The 17,277-nt window shown below is 38.3% G+C and overlaps 1 protein-coding gene across 2 annotated transcripts in view; it reads left to right on the top strand.

The window, feature by feature from the left end:
• Nucleotides 1-17,196, top strand: part of LOC110379532 (uncharacterized protein) — a 31,106-nt gene extending 13,910 nt beyond the window's left edge. Inside the window, exons 2-11 of one of the 2 annotated variants that reach the window (XM_021339237.3) lie at nt 10,917-11,081; nt 12,201-12,410; nt 12,671-12,748; nt 12,843-13,009; nt 13,203-13,296; nt 13,770-13,820; nt 14,188-14,211; nt 14,660-14,869; nt 15,731-15,911; nt 16,107-17,196. In XM_021339237.3, the coding sequence (XP_021194912.3) occupies nt 10,917-11,081; nt 12,201-12,410; nt 12,671-12,748; nt 12,843-13,009; nt 13,203-13,296; nt 13,770-13,820; nt 14,188-14,211; nt 14,660-14,869; nt 15,731-15,911; nt 16,107-16,270 (1,344 nt within the window). In that variant the 3' untranslated portion in view covers nt 16,271-17,196. The remainder of the gene's footprint in view (nt 1-10,916; nt 11,082-12,200; nt 12,411-12,670; nt 12,749-12,842; nt 13,010-13,202; nt 13,297-13,769; nt 13,821-14,187; nt 14,212-14,659; nt 14,870-15,730; nt 15,912-16,106) is intronic. The other variant, XM_064039739.1, reaches the window with a different exon arrangement.
• The last annotated feature ends 81 nt before the right edge of the window (nt 17,197-17,277 follow it).

The following is a 17,277-nucleotide window of genomic DNA, read 5'->3' as shown; positions in this document are numbered from 1 at the left end:
TGAAGAGACGGGTAATGGGTGAACAGCATAAGATATGGATTACTTGTTGTTTCTTACTAAGGTCCACTGGATGACTAAGTTCATTATTGGTCCAACTTTACAGCATTCGGCTTTATAATCCTAGCGTATGTCTTAATCTTAGCTTATACGCGGGTTCGATCCCAGGTCAGGCAAGTACCAATGCAACTTTTCTAACTTTGTATGTACTTTCTAAGTATATCTTAGACACCATTGGCTGTGTTTCGGATGGCACGTTAAACTGTAGGTCCCGGCTGTCATTGCACATCCTTGGCAGTCGTTACGGGTAGTCAGAAGCCAGTAAGTCTGACGCCAGTCCAACCAAGGGGTATCGGGTTGCCTGGGTAACCGGGTTGAGGAGGTCAGACAGGCAGTCGCTCCTTGTAAAGCACTGGTACTCAGCTGAATCCGGTTAGACTGGAAGCCGACCCCAAAATAGTTGGGAAAAAGGCTCGGAGGAGGATGAATCCTAGCTTATATCAACTGAGTGAATCAGTTTCCAAGTCTAGAAACTCGTCCTAGATGCATCTATGCATACAGTAGGCAAACAAGATGATTATTTGCAAACAAAAGATGCAGTGAAGCCTAATGCAGTTGACGTGGGAGGATGCAAGGGTGGACGGAGACATATTTACTGTGAACAAACCGGTTCTGTAAGCCACAAGTTGTTTGTTGTTCAAGTATCAGGTGTTGATAAGATTAGAATGCTTGCAATGCTTGAAGGAGGTTGAAGGGCCTATTGTAGTGTCTCTAACGGGAATTATGCGATTGATTATGTTAATCAGTTAAGTTAACTTAACCTGCAAGACAAAGAAGATGAATAAAATTAAAAATGTTGTAAAAAAATATAAATACTTAAATTGTCTCTAAATACAAAGAAGCCAAAGTTGGAACACGCCGTCTTATTAAATTAAACAAACACAAACTTTACTTAATAAATACATAAACAATTTGGAACGACATCATTAAGAAATTCAATGCAAAATTAAGGCAATGACCATAAACAAGTTTACCATATAAAAATCGCAAGCGAGGTTATGTCGCTAACCATTATAGCCCAAACCAAAACAACATTTAACTTTGTCGACATAAGTTTCAATTTCGCACACACTTCTAGTTAAGATTGCAGCAGTTTCCAAACTCTGAACCGACCTTGGTGTCCGACCAAAGTATATGTCAAGCCTTCAGACGACCTTTCAAGATGGCGGAGCACCGAGAAGGAAAGTTGTGACGTCATCTGTCATGTTCGTCTAAGCAGGTGACCATACAAGGAGGCATGACTCAGGTTCCTCACAATAAATCTTCGGCTTACATGGTCAGCTGGGAGACGTGGGCGATACATAACAATATGATGCATAAAACCTACGTGATAAGACTTAATTTTTTTTGATAGTTGAAAAGATAGAACAGCGTTATGATCTGCAGATTTGCAAGGAGTTGAAAGTTAGAAAGTGATGATAATAAACGAGGTGTTCTAGCTAAGCAGAAACTTTCCCATGGTGCACTAAGATAAATCTGTCTGTACTCAATTTAAGATGACTGCTAAGTAGTTGCCGTATTTCCATATGCCTAACATGACATACAATATGAAAGGTAATTAACTAAGACCAGGTTTTAGCAGATGACTGACATCGTCGTTAGTTTCCATCTTATGAAGGCATTTTACCTGCTCCTCTTGTTCTGTTACAGCCTCTTTATCGTCCCACTGCTGGGCACAGGCCTCCTCTTATACGGAGAAGGATTGAGCTTTAATCACCACGCTTGCTCAGTGCGGGTTGGTGATTAATGCTCCTCTAGAAAACAAGGATGGGCGTTGTCCAGCGTGTTGACGCAATAATTACGCCATCAAAATTATTTGGAAGAAATATACGTTATGCATTTAACTTGTGAACTTTTTTGCACAAGACTTTCTAGGCATTAATAACTAATTTCGCGATAAGTAAACACATTTGTTTTCACATAATCCGGTTTCAAGACGACCACTTTGTTAAAGAAAGTTGAGTGCTTAAAATAAGGCAGTAATCAAAGATAACATAGTGAATTTAATTATTAAAGAACCTCATCCAATCAACAAAGTTATGCCGCTATTGAGACCGTGACAATAAACTTTGTAAGCCGATCCATTGTCAGAGGAAACTTGAGAACCTCCCAGTATTGTTTGCACGATCAACAAAGACTTTTATACTGAAAAAATACTGTTATAATACTAACGACCTTAAGCCCAAGATATACAGCATCTATCTTCTCATCTCAAATAGACCGATCACCACTCAAAATTCAACCTTGACTCTAAGAATGACGGTCTCTTTCAGTTGAGCAAAATGCGGTAATAAGTTTGCATGACTGGGTCAAGTTAACAGTAGTCCCACAAAGGTCATGCGTTATTCATAATGCCATGACATTGGATTTCCACGTGGTCTGTTGCTAAGCAACGGGAATGTCAAACAAACAACCCTCGGATTCATTCAGCTTTCGACTTCGGAGAAGGGTAGACGTTATTCCAATTAAAAAAGTTTCGTACTTGTACTTCAAATAGACTGTCATGTGAAAAGAATTTTCAAAACTAAATTCTGTTATCATTGTATATCCAAGATATTACTTTCGACAAATTATCAAATTGCATCTCATGGACGCTCGAGGCATCTCGCGTTCCTTAGATCACGTGAACTGGTGGGACCCTGGACATCGGAGGGCCAGAGGTCCTCGGAGCATATCCTCGATATCTCTGGAAGACGCCGATCCGGCCGAGATAAGGAACGGTTGGCTGACTATTCAAGATTCTAAGGTATTTAATAAAGGGTCGATATTTGTGCATTGAAAAAAAACACGAGGATTTCAGATGCCAGAGGATTCAGAGATTATTTTAGTTAGTGCCATTTCCTGTAATTTTTCGGGGATTAGACAGTAAGTTTTGCAATACTATTTTAATGAAAATTGCTTGGTATTGCGAATAAGTAGAAAAAAAACGCCTTAGTAAAATCTTGTTACATATCTGCATAACATTGTTGCATATTACTCGCAAATTATACGCTTTAAATAATTACTACGAAACCAGTTTAAAAATCACAGTTAAACTGTCATTGACCTTTTATTTTCTTTTTGTTTTGCGTGCAAGGTTTCAGATTGCATCCTTGCAATGAAACTGGTTAAGAAAAAGAAATATCGCCGAAAAGGACTTATTATACTCAACTTCGTAGGCACGCTTGTTGCATCGAAGTAAAATATTATTGTCAACATTGTAGTTGTTTACAAATTGAAGTGTAAATTAAAGTGAAGAATGCCAGAAATGTACACAAATGCAGTGTACCTACCTATATTTCTGGCATTCTTCACTTTTATACATCCTTACGTGTGGTAGTTGCATCTTAATCAGTTAATCACTGAAGAGAAGGGAATGCACTTATCAAATCAAATCATTTATTCATGATACACAGGTATAATTGAGTATATCTATTATATAAAAATAAGTCGGGTTTTCCTCCCTGACGCTATAACCTTAGAATGCACGAACCGATTTCCACGGTTTTGCATTCGTTGGAAAGGTCTTGGGCTCCGTGAGGTTTATAGCAAAAAAAATTCTGGAAACTCGATGTCCGAACTCTACGCGTGCGAAGCCGCGGGCGGAAGCTAGTATGAAATAAATATGATGATATGATGAGGTATATGTATATGAGATTGCTCTGTTAAGCAAACAATCTTTCTTCCCCGTCTAATGTTCATTTGTTTGTCTTGTCCAGCTTGTCCTAATTAACTAATTCTATTGATATTTGACTTAAGAGCGTGTACGCTCGGCGCGCGAACGCGATGTCAACTTTAGGTAATTCAACGCAAAAAACCGCGCAGACTAGCGTCGCGGCTGTGTGCGTGCCTATCATACTTCACGTATAGTCACACAAACCATTTTGATCCTTTCGAGTGAAATTGGTAGAACAAAAAATATATTATTTAGTAAATAGTTAATAGCGGGAAAATAGTGTAAGTCTATGGATGTCTAAAATATAAAAGCATGAAAATAAGTCGTTAATACTTACACTCTTTTGCAAAAAAATCGGGCACCTATGAAAACCTTGGTTTTGAGGACTTTCTGTATATTACATACAATTTTCAACAGTACTAAATAGTCGACTGATGATTAATGACAATGTTAAGAGTTTCTGTATTTTAACCGATTTCAAAAAAAGAAAGGAGGAGGTTTCAATTAGATTGTTTTGTGATTGTTCTCAATTTGATTGTTTTCGATTTCCCAAAGACGCCTGGACCGATTTGAAAAATTGATTGTTTATATGAATGGTCCAGTCCATCCAGACCGAAAAATTGTGGTCAAATAACAACAATTGCCGGAAAGCCAAATATTGGTGAAGAGCTTGGGTTTACCATTGCAAATAAAGTTTTAAGTTATCTATCCTATATGCTTCAAAAGTTATTCGAGATCAAAAGTCAAAATTTGGGTACAATAAAAATTAAATTATAAATTTAAAAAAACCCCCGACCCAAAAAAAGTACGCAATAATTATGACAAAAGGTTAAAACGCTAAACCCCATAAAAAGCAAAAAATAACTTTTAACACTACGTAAACTAAATTTTGTCGTGTCGGGGGACCGCTCTAATTCATTACTTTAGATACGTGTTTTTTTTGTAAACGAATTTTGTAATTAGGTAGGTATCATTTGATTTATGTAAGTATTTATGAAGGTAAAAAGCGGTCCCCCGACACGTCAAAATTTAGTTTACGTAGTGTTAAAAGTTATTTTTTGCTTTTTATGGGGTTTAGCGTTTTAACCTTTTGTCATAATTATTGCGTACTTTTTTTGGGTCGGGGGTTTTTTTTAATTTATAATTTAATTTTATTTCATGCTTTTTAAAGGAGCTCCTTAATTTTTCCTTCTTTCATTTAATTTATTTTATCTTAAGATGGGGTCGCTATATGCGATCTCGGCCAAAGGAAGCTGTTTAACAATCCTCATGACAAACTGGCTCTGGGAGAATTGCACAGATTGAGAAACAATAAAGATTAACCTTTGGACATTCTAGATTTTCAGCAAAAATATAAATCGGTTTATCCGTTTCATTCCGACATTCCAGGGTTTCATCCGCCACATCCCATTTCCAGCATCAGGTTCTCGTCAATCAGAAACATGAAGAGAACTCGTCAAGACAAATTCAACAAGCCCAAACTCGATAGGTTTACTAAAAGGCAGTTCAGGGTTACGTCTCCTACCTTCGTGCCCTAACAGCAGACTAGCTCAGTGGTTCCAAAAGACATTAGTGTTTCAAATTTCAGATCCCACATATACTTGCCAGTAAACTGAGCGTGTAACATTCCTATCACATCTAGCAAACGAGCTGATGACCTTGAAGACCTGAACCGATTTCCACCAAACATAGCTAAGAACACTCCCGACTGACATACCTTTTAAACAAAAAAAACCGCATTACAATCGGATCATCCGTTTGGGAGCTACGATGCCACATACACACACACACACACACACACACAGACACGTCAAACTTATAACACCCCGTCGTTTTGGCGTCGGGGGTTAAAAAACAACGGGTATCCAAAATGAAAAAAAAAATTATAGCTCGATTGGTGACAGACATCTGCAATAAGTGATTTCCAGCCTAAGGAGTCCGCCATATTGGATTTAGACTCGCGACACATTTTTTTTCGAGTTATTCATAGCAAGCTCTTTCATTTGATACCCATATCGTAGGAATGCATTAAAAACATTTTTTTCTCCATCTTGGGTATACCGCCATATTGGATATAGAATCATACATTGTCATTAAAACTGAACATTCAAACAAAATTTCAACTCAATCGATAAAAAAAATATGCTTCAAAATTGAGCTTTAAATAAAATAGTAATGTATCAAGATTTGTTGGTCGCGCTTGAAATGTACTCTATTCTCGGTATCCACGGCAGAGGTTATTCACCCTACGCGATGTGACGGAGCGACACGTCCTCTCTCTGTGAAGCCTTGCGGCGGTCTGGTTTGAGTTGACTCGCGTGCAGCGTTTTATAGTAGTTTTTAAATAATTTATAAAAAAATAAAAACGAGAGATTAAATTATAATATAAAGTTTATGTTTTAAAGAAAGAGTTATATTACTATAGTAAATAATTGTTATATTAAATTAAGTAAGATAGATAGGTAAAAAAAGCATTTGAAATTCACAATTTTTCACATTGTTATAATATTTTTTTCTGAAAGATAGAGACCTAAATCAAAAAATGTTTTCAACTAACTATATGCATGGGGATTTCGTCTATGAGTAAAAAAATAAATATGATTAGATTTGCCACTGTTTTCACATGAATTTAAGCTTCGAAATAGACGCTGAACGGGAATTTTATAAAACATCTGTTACGTTATAGGGGTTTTAAGTATTTAAACTACACAAATTGAAATTTATGTTCAATTAACTATATAGACGGTGAAATTACCTTGCGTTATTAAAAAATAACATAGTTATAGGATAAGTAGTTACTGAGAAACAGTGGTTTGAAAAGTACCATTTTAGGCCAAATGGCGCGCGGTTGACGTACACGCTCTTAATGACAAACAGTTTTACTTGCGTGGTCTACGAAATAAATAAAAATATTAGAAATTGCTTTCGAAGCCCTCTGAGACAAATTATAGGCTTCTACACAAGATCTAAAAATACTCCCAAGCTACCAAGGACCAATAAAATTTCAATACTCTTTACCTACGTATTCTGAAGAATTCCTTCACGCCATCTGTATTGATTCCCAGCCTATCTGAATATACTAGGGGTACTTACTGAATGACCTTCAACTATTTTAACCAACCATTAAAACTGAAAAAACAAAACATGGCGGTTAACGCCGTGGTAAAAGATTCCTAGTAATATAGATAGGCCAATCACATTTATTATTAACAACGTACAAATGGACAAAAGGTGTTTGCGTTCAAGAGTCATTTTAATGGAAACACAACTAGCTTTATACTGCGGTGGTTCTTATGTATTTTTAAAATAGTTAATATTGGTATGCATTAGAAAGATTGCTGTAAGGCAATTTTATTAAATAGTGCAATAAAGTAAAGCATACTAAACATAATAAATTACCTAAGTAAGATTTTGATAAAATAAAGTAAATTTTCGTGACAGTACGAGCTAGGAATGAAAAAGGGCCTGAAAATCGAATGAAGTGGGGATTTATGAGCGAAGCCTAAATTCATGGACTATAAAATATTTTGATAAAAGTCAAAGTTAATATACAAACAAACTGTCTTCAATAGTTTTGTTGGGTGAAAATACGCGTATGAACTCCACATTATGTTCCACACATACATAATACACAATATTATGCTTGGAAATAAGTGAAATGACTGTTAATGGTTCGGAAGGTGAATGAACTCGTTATCAGGAGTGTTCGATACCGATCGAACTGGACAGGACAACGAACCGTTTTGAATGTCCATTTTGAGGCTTTCAGTCAATTATTATGTTCAAATTCGATAGAAGAAATGGTGTTTCGAGAGTTTTTATTGTTATCATAGAACTAATAATTAAAATATATACCATGTTGATTAAAAAATATAAGACTTTTTTTGGGAATTGAAAAAGGTTCCCATAGAAATAATTTGACCGCGTGCCTTCACACAAGTCTGAAAGCTATGATAATCCATAGACATGTAACTGAATTAGACTGAACTACCTAGACCTATCGACTCTACTAAATGGTTATTAAATGTTATCGTTAACAAAACATACGTCTACCAGTGGCAAATTAAATATTTCTTGAATAAACTGCATTATTACGCTTTTAATAAACGCGGTGATTAATGCTCAATCCTTCTCCTTATGAGAGGAGGCCTGGGCCCAGCAGTGGGACGATAAAAAGGCTTTAGAAAGCAATTAAACTTTCATAACTATTCAACTCAGATTGAACAAAAAAACTGTAAAAAATTGCATAATATCTCAATAAAATGCAAACAACTTCTGCTTTATCATGGTGTTTTACCTCAATCTACATTTTTAAGGTCGTTGACTGGTGACTCAAGCGTCCAGTGCGCCCGCGCACGCTTATTATGGTCATTGCATACTCGCTCGCCTAAACACTGCAGATAATTATCAGTTGCCTTTTAAATTGTTTATATGGTCTTTAGAAATGTAGGGAGAAACGATGAAATGAATCGACCTAAATACTGATTTAAAATAGTTTAATTGGGTTTAAAATACTGTCTCATTAGTGAACGTTTTTCTATGAGTTTGATCGTAAATGCCGGTAGTGTTGTAGAGAGTACCTACACCGTGATTTTTAAGTTAATTTCAGGATCAACACTGTAAGCTACTTAGGTACAAGTTGTATTAATAATTTGAAATATAAAGAAGTAAACATGTATTTTTTTAAATTAAAATAATTGAAAAAATAATTTTATGTAAAAAGATTTCTCTAATCGCAACGGCTGTTGTCACTTTAAGTAATTCGTAGGAAAAAGATTGACAAACCGTACAACTAATTACCACAAGTAATTTATGACACATTTGAGATATGATGAGGTGAGGATGAAGATAATTATAAAGCTACGCTTGGCACTGCAACATCCGTGTCGCGTTTAACTGCTAATGCAACTGCTAAACTGTCTAATTGTTGCACCTGCAATCTTAGTATTGCGCAGTAGCTTTGGATCGGCTGTTCTGCATTAGTGAAAAAATAATAATTTCAGGTTCTGTTCTGTTTTGTTACAGCCTTTTTTTTACCGTCCCACTGCTGGGCACAGGCCTTTTCTCACACGGAGAAGGATTGAGCATTAATCACCACGCTTGTTAATGCGGGTTGGTGATTGCAGACTTATACACCAAGTTTCCTCAAAATGTTTTCCTTCACCTTTTTATCAGCCAGTGGTGTCAAAGATATACTTAGAAAGTACATACACACTCAGAAAAGTTGTATTAGTTTTTGCCTGACCTGAAATCGAACCCACACCCTGATACTCGACAGAATGGTGCTTTACCCACTAGGGATCACGACTATAATATAATTTCAGGTAGTCGTTTTAAAACCAGAAACTCATCTATTTGTTATCTGACCGATCCATCGTTAAAATACGGATAGTGAAATTTCCTATCTACATAGTTTCATCGTACCCGGAATGACCTTTGAATTCGTCATCAGCAGCAAATCTTCCGCGTAACCGATTGTCTCCTCAAAAGGACCCAGCCTTGGCGTTAGCATAAACCTGACTATCGATTATACACCCACGGTGATTACACGCTGTTTTATAATAATATTGTCTTTCCTTTCACTTTTCATTTGTTTTGCGAGGCCGTTATCGCTTCTTTTTTTGCTTTTTCTATTTGACTTTGTTATTTTATCTTGGAAATCCCAGCATATTCAATTTCATGATCAATCAAATACGTTCATCTTCGTTTCCCTTCAGTTTTCTCTTACCAAACTTTATACGCTAACTTTTATACGTTTATGCCCTAACAATAAAATGGCAAAACCAACATTCTAAATCTAAAAATAGCTTCTCTCATAAACAAACAAACTGGACGTTAATCTAACCTACACATTAGCAGGCGAGGCATCATGAACATAAAGTCATAGTCTATCGGTCACGATCGTATGCAACGAGCACGCCGAATACATTACATGCAAATCGTGCATCGTGCATTACACATATTGTAAGGTAGTATGCATAACTGTAAAGTTAGGTTCGTATAAAACCGAAGCTACTTCATCTGCCTAGCCGTATGGCAGGCCAGTTAGGCGTCACACTCTTCACTGTTGAATGATAAATTCTGGCATCACAATTTTCAAAATTTCCAAGCGAGCTGTCATGGTATAAAGTCACCATAAAGTTGCAAAAACCAACCCGAATGCTATCTTATCCAACCGTGAAATTGTCTCACTTCATAATTGCAATAATCTCACAATTTTGTTTTTTATGGTCTTAACCAATGAGACTCTAAAAGACAATTGTGTCAATTTTTTCCTGTGATCAATATTGCGGGAAAAATTGAGGAGTATGCAAACTCCCTGATGTAAAACTCTGTAATGCATGCAAGTGTGTCGCATCCTAACTGCCGATTTTAACCTGTTAGCTAGCAGATTAGTTAATCTAACTACGGTTTAATGCGCAAGATTACGTGTCCGCGACAAAATTAGGCGATGCAACCTGATGCAGTTGCGTAGGATATGTTAAGTTCCCTCACTCTCATAGTCTGATGGGACGACAATCCGATATGACCGGTGAGATATCAGGACCAGAACTAACAGTTTCAGATGCTCTAAATACATTAGTAGAAAGAACAGCCAAGAAGTCTTTAATCCGGAAAGACATAACACTTAGACAGTTTTGAAAATGTCAAGTTTTTTGCCCAAAATGGCGTCAACTAGACTTCCTGCCAGATCACTAATTCTCATTGTAATTAATCCTAGCTTACGGAAGTACACTACAATACTGTCATTGTGAGTCGATTGACAGGTTGTCTGTGTTCAGCGATGCGTGGGCGCCGACCTCACGCCTCCGAGGTATCGCGATACTCTGAGAAACTGCGGTGACTAATCTTATCTGTTACGTGGATCGGTAACTTAAGTAACTTGGACTTGAGTTTGCGAATATACGGTCATCAAATGGGGAATTGAAATTTCTTGATTTTGAGAACCATTGTTTTCGTCAATTTTATTACTGCACTAACTGTGTACCTACTGTTTGTGTCTGTATGAGGCATCTTGACGAGAAACAGAATATCTGTACACACGTCAGTCAATGTATTTTAATGATAATCTTAATCGCAATACCTACTAGGTTTCAGCTACCTGGATCCCTTATCGTCTATCATTTGTATTTTGCTCTGACGTAACGAGCAAAAACCTTAATGATCTGGCTATCTACTACGAAGAGATTCTCTCCTTCCTCAGGCCCGGTTCCAACAGAAGCAGATGCAAGAGCGAGAGATGAAGATCGCGTCTCTGTACGAGGCGCAGCAGGCAAGGGCGCTGGACAGAGTGAGGCATTCGCCCAGCAACGTGGGACATGCCTCGCCGCCCCTGCCTCCGCCTACCACCACGCACCAACCCGGGAAGGTAAGATATATAAATAAATCTGATAGGTACATATTGGCTGAAGATGATCAGTTTTTTTATTACTATTATTTATGGTAAGAAAGAATGTTACTTGTGAGATGACGGCAGATAGAAGAGTATGGATGGAGAAAATATGCTGAATTGACCATGATGATGAGGATGATGATGATTGATTTAACTCTTGTCGAGTAGCTTTGCTTGTCCGAAGTTGGCCACTATAATTTCACGATTCTTATTAAAATGCATGAAAACACTAAGTACGTAAATGGGCTAATATCAGATGAGAAAAAAACGACAAGATTTTTGCTGCTCAACAGTAGCACCGGTGGTGGTTCAATCAAGGTTAACCTGCGGTTTTCGCGGTTGCTCCGGGAATACATGACCATCGGTTGATCGGTTATGCTAAGATTCCGATGCCACCTTAAAGTAGGCGTTAAATAAGGACGCGTATAAAAACATATTGCCATCACACATCACAGTTCGTGTATGTTGAATGAGGATCTTTATTTATGACTGTGTCACAAACTTTATAAGTATCTATTAAGCGGTCATAAAATAATTGAATCATTAAATTATAAGTATGAAATACAAGGTTCGATTATTTCAAAATCCTTCAAAAGTTCATGCTAAAGTTCAGTATTTTCCTATACATAGAATCAGATACTTCGGTGAATAACAATCTTTGACATGTTGATTATACACTCGAAAGAACAGGTGGGAAACTCATTGCCGCTCCCATGTGTTATTCGATAGCAATTTATTATTCACTACTAGAAAACATCAATTATTAACGACGATATCAGTTGATTTTACTAGTATTTATTTGCATTTGCTACAATCAAGCAGATGGCGAATCTACTGTCGTGGGCACTGTAGTTATACCCACAAACCTAAATTACTCGTGACGTCACACTTCTTTATTTTTATGTATATCTCTTATTTATTGTCCTTATTTACTGCCTTATGGGCTCCTCCTATACATATAGGTGCACCTCTATGTACTCTCTTATTTCCTCTCCCTATAAACTCTCTTTGGTCCTCCTTATACCCCTACGTACCTTTCAGCAGATAAAACTTGTTCAAGCAAAAATAACACACGTTTACTTTATTGTACTTCAGGTACGACAGATGTTCGAAGAGCGTCGAACAAAAGCAGGCATAGACAAGAGCTACCCCCTCCAGCCGATCCACAACACAGACAGGCCGGCAGCCAGGAAGCCGCTGCCGAACGGCTACACCAAGGTCACCACCTCCAAGCTCAGCGTCGAGAAGAAGAACAGCAAGACACACACTAGTATCAACTCACATAGTGTCAAGAAACAGCATCATGTAAGTTTTTAAGACCCACAGCAGATTTAAAACATTGTTAAAAGGTTCTTCTAATTTAGGTACAGACAAACATGCTGGGGAGTTTGTTACAACACTTCTTTTTTCCAGCAAAAATACATAGGAAGTGGTGAAGGGTGAGCGTTTAGGGGGCTGTCTTTTGTAATTCTTTACTGAATAAAGGATATTATGATGCTTCATCTAATGTTTAAACAAAATTTTAATAAGACTTACATTATTTTTCTTGTTTTTTTTTTTTGCAGAAAATAGAGAATATAGTAAATGGATCCGGTGATCTCAATCACAACCACGAACCGGACCTAAATTCAGTCAATCATGTGGTAAGCATACATGCTTTAATTCTCCTGTTTACTGAATACTACCCTATACTCCAAAAAACTATAGAAGTTATAACGAACGACAAATTGTTTTTAGCTGCCACAAAGCAACGGGGAGGTAATACTCACAAGTACAGACGAACTGGACAAGGCTGATAACAACTATCTCCTGGAGAACGAGACATTCCCGGAGGCCCTAGCACCGACACCCACACCGAGGTCGCCTGACCCTCCTGTAGTCACCAAGAAACCTCCCCCTAGAAGGTAACATTTTCCAAAATGCTGGACTCTTAAATAAATTTATCATGGCGTAACTGAGAGGTCATTTGTGCAATAATGAGGATAGGCGATAATCAGGCACGTTAATTTCGTCTATACAGTCTTCTCTTTTATCCAGTCCAGCCTGATATACAAAGGCCGATATTGTTCCTAACTCCGTATAATTTCTTTACTGTAGAAGTCCAGCTCAAAGAGCCAGTCCAGTCAAATCAAAACCACAAGCTTCACCATCTGCGACGAATGCACATACCCGAAGAGTCACAAGTGAAAATGTAAGTATTTTTACTAAGTAGTTAAGTTGATGATAAGTTAAAATTCTGTTAAGGACTGGCCCATTCCACTTCCCTAACGACGGTGATCGCTTCCGTATTTTGAACGGGACCTACAGCCATTCACCGGCAGTTATTTCCTTGCAGAAAAGTCCGGTAAGCTCAGCCCAAGATCTCACAATCGGCCGCCGCGCTTGGCGCTAGACCAAAGAGGTGGAATGAGAAAAAAAGTAATAAAACTCCAAAACGAAATAAAGTACTGGCCGTTATGAAGAAAAAATATTTGACGTTTAAAAAAAGAATTGAAACGTTCTATATTTGAATTATACGCGAGTCAGTCGGCAAAATTTTGATTTGTCAATATGGCCGATAAAATTTTCAGTTTGCAAAATTAATTAGTTTGTCGCTCGAAATTGGTTAAATGTTAGGGGACGAAGGTGCAGCTTCCCAATAGTTTGTATATGTGATGTGTTCAGGTGTCGGAGAGCAACAAGGCCCGTGGGGCCATGCAGCGAGCTGCTAACCCGGTGAGCGAACTGATTTGTATAACTGACCCATAAATTTTCTTCTTCATATTGATTTTGCTGTTAATCCTTGCTTTCTCAAATGATAAATACGAAAATACCGCACTACTACCTAACTTTACTTACCTATGTGCCTGTCGCGCTATCATACCAAAACAACTGAGTAGATACAGTCAAGTGCCCGAGAACACACATATAGAACTGGACTGCACACAGTTGCAGGAAGTGTCCTCCTGGCACGCGAAATCGCGCGAACACCTTGTCAAAATACACTTAAGTCGATTTGGAAACCCCCTTTTGTCTTTCATGATTTTATTTGTATGTTTTATTTTATTTTTTGTTGATTTTATTATTTTATCCTATATTCCAGGTCGTAACCAGAAGGCTACCGCTGGTAGGTTTTATTTATTTTTTTTTAGTTTCAAAGTTTATTTTCATTCTTTTAGTAAAGAAATGCCCAAAGATATTCTGATTATTGTCTTATCTGTCTGAAATAGTAGGGAAGTAGACTTCTTTTTCTAAAACATGTCTTAAATTGGGACTCAGCCATCGGCTTATCTCCAAACATGGCCAGTTCGATACAGGTATCTTCTAGGTCATTAACCTTTTCACCGCCACGCCATATCGGTATTCCTATGCCCTGTACGCCAAGCCCGAAAATCTTAATTATAAATATCTACTAAAAAATACATAAAAGTAATGATTTAATAGGTTTATTTTGTATTTTTCTGCGACCTGTTTTTTGTCGAGTATAGCCGTCGTTGGCGCACAGGGCACGCTTGCTCATGTCGGCTATAGCCGACATTGGCGTTCAAAAGGTTAAAACAGTTCCTCCCCTGCAGAGTTCATCAAGCTTAGGGTCGGGCGCAGGCCCCGCGCGGCGCAGCCCGGGCGGCCCGGCGGCGGCGCTCGCGCAAGCCGTGTCCGGCGTGGCGTGCGTCGTCTGTGGCCGACACTTCGCGCCCGACCGCATTGAGAAACACCAGGAGATCTGCAAGAAGGCCAAAGCTAAGAAACGGAAGCCTTTTGACGCTCTCAAGCATAGGCTAGCTGTGAGTATGCTGTCTCAACTAGACTGTCAATCTATCTATCGTACTACTGAGTTTTAACCCGATTATGCTGCAAGAGAACCAATATCGAGTTAAACTCGTCTTTGTACATAATCTTTCTAAATCTTTTATGCAAAAGGGGGTTTAATTTAATTTTACTATGAACAAGTCCAAAATTTTAATAGAGCTCTTTCTGAAGGTGTTAGACACCCCTAAGGGGGTAAGTACGACTGAAAAGTCCTATAGATTGTGGAGATTATGAAACCAATCTATTTCTACTCTCATTAATTCCTGATGTAACTATGTTTAAAGAACACTAGTTCGTATTAGGACTTAATAACACACAAACAAGTACCTAGCAAGCAGTTGCACTACTGCTCCCTTTATATATATATTTTTTTTTCAAAATTACACAATAATACAGATAATGTTCTTCTATGCCGCTAGGGAACTGAAGCCGCTGGTTATAAGGCAAGCAACAATATTGATCTCTTAGTTTTTCAATGTTTTGCCATGCCTACACTATCACTTCATAAATTACACGAAAAGTTCTAACAACTGGTTTCTGAAACAGCAGACCAGACCACATGAAATTCTCCGTAACTCATCAAAAAAAATACTTATTCATATCAATGTTGTGTCTATCATATGTGGCCCAACCTTTTGATGAACAAAAGTTTTCAATTGTCCATACTGCTTTTGTTTTCCATACATAAACCATACATCTATTCAATTAACATTTAAAGTCTTCAGAAAAAATAAATATGTACCTATAACCATAACTCATCTCTCAGCCCACATACTTAGAACCATGTGTAAATCTCTCCTACTACATGTATAAAACTCTGGTATCCGCGTCTCCAGGGTACAGAAGCTGAGCCCTTCATCAGCAAGCTTCGCAAGGCGCCCGCGAACGCGACGTCCAACGCGTCCTCCAACACGAAGGTGAGCAAGCCGCTGAACAGCAACTGGCGGCAGAAGCACGAGGAGTTCATCGCCGCCATCCGCGCCGCCAAGCAGGTGCAGGCGCACATCAACGCTGGGGGTCAGTATCCGTAGTAATCCTTAACAAAACTTTGATACTTAGAGCTCTTTGTTGCTCGAAGTCTACGGTATAGCCGGCGCTGATCTCTTCTTTCTGTATATGGCCTAAGACATTCTCAACCTAGTTGAGATTTTCCCGGTATCCTACAATAATTTTGTCAAGCTGTCCTCTTAAATAAGTTGTCCTTACTTCCAGGTAAGCTAAGCGACCTCCCTCCTCCCCCTCCATCGGAGAACCCGGACTACGTGCAGTGTCCCCACTGCGGGCGTCGCTTCAACCAGCAGGCGGCCGAGCGACACATCCCCAAGTGCGCCAGCTACCAGTTCAACAAGCCCAAGCCCAACACCAAGCGCCGGTAGCCGACCAGCCCCGACACCACCCGAACATACCCGAACGGAACGACCGTCACGTTTCAATTTTGAATTTGGTTCTCGAATAGCTACGTTTCTCCACTCGTGCGTTTCGCTGCTGTAGCTAGTGACTGCAGATCGGCTCCTGTTCGGTGATCACTCGTCTCGTCCGTTGTCACTGTACTTATATTTAGGTGTGATTTCTGGCTGTACTCATTCTAGGAATAACAAATCGTGAAGTACCACGGCTGACTCCTGTCAGATCAACATTATGTCCGATTACAACATCGACTGCAGCAAGGACCTTCCCTCTAATTGGTTACTCGACACTTTCTTGCAAATCGTTTTCACTTACACCTTGTTCTATTTAGTGAAAACTTTCTACGATATTTTAAGCCCTAACCCGAATAATAGCTACTAAAATGGAGGCGGTCGATCAAGCCATTAAAAATGATGCATTAGAGCTGAACTGTAAAAAGTACAGCTTTTTCAGTTTACAAGACTTTATCCTGCGAATGTGCTTGGCGTCCATGATTTACTACGTTTTGTGGACCGCCATTTGCTATGTCCATGACCTGGTGTGTGACAGCGCGCGCGTACGCATGCATAGAGTATTGTCAGACATTCTTTAAGCTCTATCGCTGTATAACTTTGTAGACGGTCTATTACAAGTGTAAAATTAATTTTAGTATTTTCCAATTCTAACGTTCTTTTTTCTAAGACTCAAATAAACTTACTATGAGACACTATCAAATTAACTAATTTCATTTTTATACAATGCCTTTGTCGCAACTTTGACATTGTATAAAAATGTGCACGAATGCTACTCGTATTTTTTTTTTAAACTTAACTAAGCGGACATGAAAAGACGGACTGTGTAAGTGGAAGTTAAAATTGAAATTTTGTACTTAGCAAGACCTTTGTTTGTACTTAGGTACATTGCCATAAACGACTGTCGGGACCTTATTATATAGATTTTAAACAAGTTAAACGATTTTAAAGTCAATTGACGTTTG

Source organism: Helicoverpa armigera, chromosome 20, assembly GCF_030705265.1.
Source record: "Helicoverpa armigera isolate CAAS_96S chromosome 20, ASM3070526v1, whole genome shotgun sequence".
Taxonomy (NCBI): Eukaryota; Metazoa; Arthropoda; class Insecta; order Lepidoptera; family Noctuidae; genus Helicoverpa; species Helicoverpa armigera.
This window is presented reverse-complemented; position numbering and strand designations above follow the sequence as displayed.